The 5,099-nt window shown below is 44.6% G+C and overlaps 1 protein-coding gene across 1 annotated transcript; it reads left to right on the top strand.

Annotated features, from left to right (window-relative positions):
* Positions 1–2,911: 2,911 nt before the first annotated feature.
* On the top strand, positions 2,912–4,852 carry LOC125638774 (zinc finger and SCAN domain-containing protein 32-like). The gene is made up of 2 exons (XM_075129022.1): positions 2,912–3,584; positions 4,173–4,852. Exons 1-2 carry the CDS (start codon positions 3,029–3,031, stop codon positions 4,256–4,258), a joined length of 642 nt encoding a protein of 213 aa, XP_074985123.1. The 5' UTR covers positions 2,912–3,028; the 3' UTR covers positions 4,259–4,852.
* Positions 4,853–5,099: the final 247 nt, after the last annotated feature.

The raw sequence follows: 5,099 nt of genomic DNA on the forward strand, positions 1-5,099 counted from the left end.
TCTCCACTGCAACAGTTAAGTTAATACACTCAAGTTAGCCTAGCTCTAGTGAGTGTGATCACATTGCAATACACTGGAGGTACACAGAGTGATTTGATTAGCAGAACTGAGCGATGGGACTAGCAGTTGATGAGTTGTAATTCAAGCTGGTCTCCATCACTGCATTATTACTAGCTTCAGCATCAGTCTATACCTGCCCGCCATCCCCCCACAACAGTCCAGCTAGCTTGGGTTTACGGCACCAATTAACATGAGCTAGATATTACTGTGTACGGACAGTAATCAAGTTAGGAGCAAATTCCAAGTTGTACCTTGAGTTAACAATACAGCAAAGAAAAGCCCACTGACTAAAGTATCAAATAGAAATACATGTGTTGTTTTAGAAAAATAAAACAAATCAAAGCCCATTTTGTTGGCCTTAGGGAGAAGTCTGAGTTGCATGAAATTGACAAAATAGTCTCAAGTTGTAGGGTTTGCTCACTAAATGCAGTTGCATTCCCCCCCACACACACACTGGACTAATTGAATAAGAGTGTTATTTTCAAGCTGAAAATGTCACTTGGGGCTCAATCTGAGCCATCTGAGGCACCATTCAGTTGTTTTTCCAGCTGAGCAACCAGGTGGAGTAAAATGGACTGACCTGAATTTCACCTGGGTTTCAGGGAGAAACAATCAGCCAGTATCAAACAGGAGATTTCAGAACATCTGATACTCTTAACTGTCAGTAAGAGAATTATAGAGGAAATAGAGCAGATGAAGTTGGCTTGCACATTTTTTCTTTTTTTTTTCTCTTTCAAAATCTGTTCAGATTTTCAAATTTTGTAATCAGCTTCCACTATCGCAAATTCCATAAGTACAGAACTTTTGTTAAGGCACATTATTAAAAAAATAACATACAACATCATCCACTAGCAACTGAAGGACATAGCAATAATGGCCAACATGATGACCTGTTTTTATGGGAAAAGTAAGGCACACAAACTTAAGAAGAGGTAGTTCCCTCCCAGCAAAGGCTCTTTGGGGATTAAGAGGAACAATATGACAGTGTGTAAGCTGATAACTAATCATTAGGGACATTTAGTGTCAAGTTGGCAACACAGGGAAGGTTTGATATATTTTCCCTATTATCTTCATTAAAATAAAAAGTACAAATAAGGGGCCAGACCCTCAGCTGCTGAAAATGAACAAACTTTTATTGACATCAACAGAACTTTGGTCATTTACACCTACTAGAATCTGGCCCAAACTATAGTAGTGAAGGATAGTGCTCAAAAGATGCACAGATTCCAATAAGTACCTCACTGCTCCTGGAAGGAGTGCTGACTGACTGTGTTGCTTCCAAATGATCTGTAATAAAGCACTTATAAATCATGTTTGCCTCTTTGTACACTTGGCTCCTGCCTGCATCAGAATACAACCGCTTGTAGGGGCGCTAAGAAGATTAACCCATGCATTCTTGTAAAATCTTTTGAGATACAAGATTCTACATAAATGCAGTATCTGATTGCTACTGTAAACTGTCTTAAAAGCAGATGTTTTTAAACTGTGTTTTGCTTTATTTCCACTATTCTGTGAAAGATTTTATTCTCAGCATCATCATTTAAATGTTGTACCCTAGTCCAGTTAGCCAGTCTAATTATAGTACATTACAGTAACAAGGTCTAACCCTTATGTTTTCCTCACCTAGTGCTCCTGATTTTTTTTTTAAACTTGCACCCCATTTGCAGTGAATAGCAATACACGTGCGCACTAACGAACTTGAAAACCCTTCTGGTTATGGGATGGGATGCTTTCTGCACTGCCTGTTTCTAACTAGCTGATTACTGACTGTCTGAATCTTTGAATCCTTTTAACTGCCATAATTTCAGATCGAATTAGATGGTTTCTTTTATGCTCCCCCAGTGATAATATCTGTAAAACCTGGATAACCTCTTTACAATGCGCTATCTATAAATGCAAAATTAATCCACTATAATCTGAAGATGTGAACAGTTCTGATTTGAAGATCGAGTAAAAAATTCAGAAATTTTGAATGATTATTCACGCACATGACCCTTAAAACTGAAAAATCCCTCAGTTTCACACTGTAAAATTGTTAAGGAAATGATCACATTTTTAGAACATTTAAGCTCATTTGTGTTTTGATCTGCACACGTAGCCAGCTCTGGCTGAAGCACTGCAGGCACATTCAGAAGCTTATACCCTCAAAAGTCAAGAGGTACCAGAATCTTAATTTTCATGTAAAAAAAATTGTTTCTTGCCCTTGTGGTTGTGAAAAAGCTTCAAAATATCATCCCAGGCTAGGCAATGCATTGATGCCTGCCTGAGTCTGCAGACAACCTGAAACAGTAGCTCTAAGAGAGGTGTTTTGTCCCATTTATTTATCTTAATGGGGTAACTGACTGAAGGTAACTGCCAACACTATGACAGCAGAAGATTATGGTAGGGCTCTTGCTACTACCATCCTATTTTGGCTACGCTGAGGTAGATTTGGCATATGTGCTACACAGAATATTCTATTTAGCTGGATGGGAGCCACATCCTTCTTCTTCCTCCATTACTAGTCCCAGCCTTCCCGTAGAAAGGAAATGCTCTACCACATTCCTAGCAGACAGGTCTTGTGTGCGTGGCTCTCGGCCCTCAAAGCCCTGGTCTACACTAGGACTTTAGGTCGAATTTAGCAGCGTTAAATCGATGTAAACCTGCACCCGTCCACACAATGAAGCCCTTTATTTCGACTTAAAGGGCTCTTAAAATCGATTTCCTTACTCCACCCCTGACAAGTGGATTAGCGCTTAAATCGACGTTGCCGGCTCGAATTTGGGGTACTGTGGACACAATTCGATGGTATTGGCCTCCGGGAGCTATCCCAGAGTGCTCCATTATGACCGCTCTGGACAGTACTCCCAACTCAGATGCACTGGCCAGGTAGACAGGAAAAGAACCGCGAACTTTTGAATCTCATTTCCTGTTTGGCCAGCGTGGCAAGCTGCAGGTGACCACGCAGAGCTCATCAGCACAGGTGACCATGATGGAGTCCCAGAATCGCAAAAGAGCTCCAGCATGGACCGAACGGGAGGTACGGGATCTGATCGCTGTTTGGGGAGAGGAATCCGTGCTATCAGAACTCCGTTCCAGTTTTCGAAATGCCAAAACCTTTGTCAAAATCTCCCAGGGCATGAAGGACAGAGGCCATAACAGGGACCCGAAGCAGTGCCACGTGAAACTGAAGGAGCTGAGGCAAGCCTACCAGAAAACCAGAGAGGCAAACAGCCGCTCTGGGTCAGAGCCCCAAACATGCCGCTTCTATGATGAGCTGCATGCCATTTTAGGGGGTTCAGCCACCACTACCCCAGCCGTGTTGTTTGACTCCTTCAATGGAGATGGAGGCAATACGGAAGCAGGTTTTGGGGACGAAGAAGATGATGATGAGGAGGAGGTTGTAGATAGCTCACAGCAAGCAAGCGGAGAAACCGGTTTTCCCGACAGCCAGGAACTGTTTCTCACCCTAGACCTGGAGCCAGTACCCCCCGAACCCACCCAAGGCTGCCTCCTGGACCCAGCAGGCGGAGAAGGGACCTCTGGTGAGTGTACCTTTTAAAATACTATACATGGTTTAAAAGCAAGCATGTGAAAGGATTACTTTGCCCTGGCATTTGCGGTTCTCCTAGATGTAGTCCTAAAGCCTTTGCAAAAGGTTTCTGGGGAGGGCAGCCTTATTGCGTCCTTCATGGTAGGACACTTTACCACTCCAGGCCAGTAACACGTACTCGGGAATCATTGTAGAACAAAGCATTGCAGTGTATGTTTGCTGGCATTCAAACAACATCCGTTCTTTATCTCTCTGTGTTATCCTCAGGAGAGTGAGATATAATTCATGGTCACCTGGTTGAAATAGAGTGCTTTTCTTCAGGGGACACTCAGAGGAGCCCATTCCTGCTGGGCTGTTTGCCTGTGGCTAAACAGAAATGTTCCCCGCTGTTAGCCACAGGGAGGGGGGAAGGTTGAGGGGGTAGTCACGCGGTGGGAGGAGGCAAAATGCGACCTTGTAACGAAAGCACATGTGCTATGTATGTAATGTTAACAGCAAGGTTTACCCTGAAAGAGTGTAGCCACTGTTTTATAAAATGTGTCTTTTTAAATACCGCTGTCCCTTTTTTTTTCTCCACCAGCTGCATGTGTTTCAATGATCACAGGATCTTCTCCTTCCCAGAGGCTAGTGAAGCTTAGAAAGAAAGAAAAAACGCACTCGCGATGAAATGTTCTCTGAGCTCATGCTGTCCTCCCACACTGACAGAGCACAGACGAATGCGTGGAGGCAAATAATATCAGAGTGCAGGAAAGCACAAAATGACCGGGAGGAGAGGTGGCGGGCTGAAGAGAGTAAGTGGAGGGCTGAAGAGAGTAAGTGGCGGGCTGAAGACAGGGCTGAAGCTCAAATGTGGCGGCAGCGTGATGAGAGGAGGCAGGATTCAATGTTGAGGCTGCTGCAGGACCAAACCAGTATGCTCCAGTGTATGGTTGAGCTGCAGCAAAGGCAGCTGGAGCATAGACTGCCACTGCAGCCCCTCTGTAACCAACCGCCCTCCTCCCCAAGTTCCATAGCCTCCACACCCAGACACCCAAGAACGCGGTGGGGGGGCCTCCGGCCAACCAGCCACTCCACCACAGAGGATTGCCCAAAAAAAAGAAGGCTGTCATTCAATAAATTTTAAAGTTGTAAACTTTTAAAGTGCTGTGCTTAAAGTGCTGTGTGGCATTTTCCTTCCCTCCTCCACCACCCCTCCTTGGCTACCTTGGTAGTCATCCCCCTATTTGTGTGATGAATGAATAAAGAATGCATGAATGTGAAGCAACAATGACTTTATTGCCTCTGCAAGTGGTGATTGAAGGGAGGAGGGGCGGGTGGTTAGCTTACAGGGAAGTAGAGTGAACCAAGGGGCGGGGGGTTTCATCAAGGAGAAACAAACAGAACTTTCACACCGTAGCCTGGCCAGTCATGAAACTGGTTTTCAAAGCTTCTCTGATGCGTACCGCGCCCTCCTGTGCTCTTCTAACCACCCTGGTGTCTGGCTGCACGTAACCAGCAGCCAGGCGAT

Source organism: Caretta caretta, chromosome 6 (assembly GCF_965140235.1).
Source record: "Caretta caretta isolate rCarCar2 chromosome 6, rCarCar1.hap1, whole genome shotgun sequence".
Classification (NCBI taxonomy): Eukaryota; Metazoa; Chordata; order Testudines; family Cheloniidae; genus Caretta; species Caretta caretta.

Excerpts from the sequence above, each read along its gene's own strand:
- LOC125638774 (XM_075129022.1), top strand. The coding sequence starts at position 3,029 with ATGATGGAGTCCCAGAATCGCAAAAGAGCTCCAGCATGGACCGAACGG. Across the intron at positions 3,585-4,172 it reads AGGCGGAGAAGGGACCTCTG|CTGCATGTGTTTCAATGATC; the intron begins GTGAGTGTACCT and ends TTTCTCCACCAG.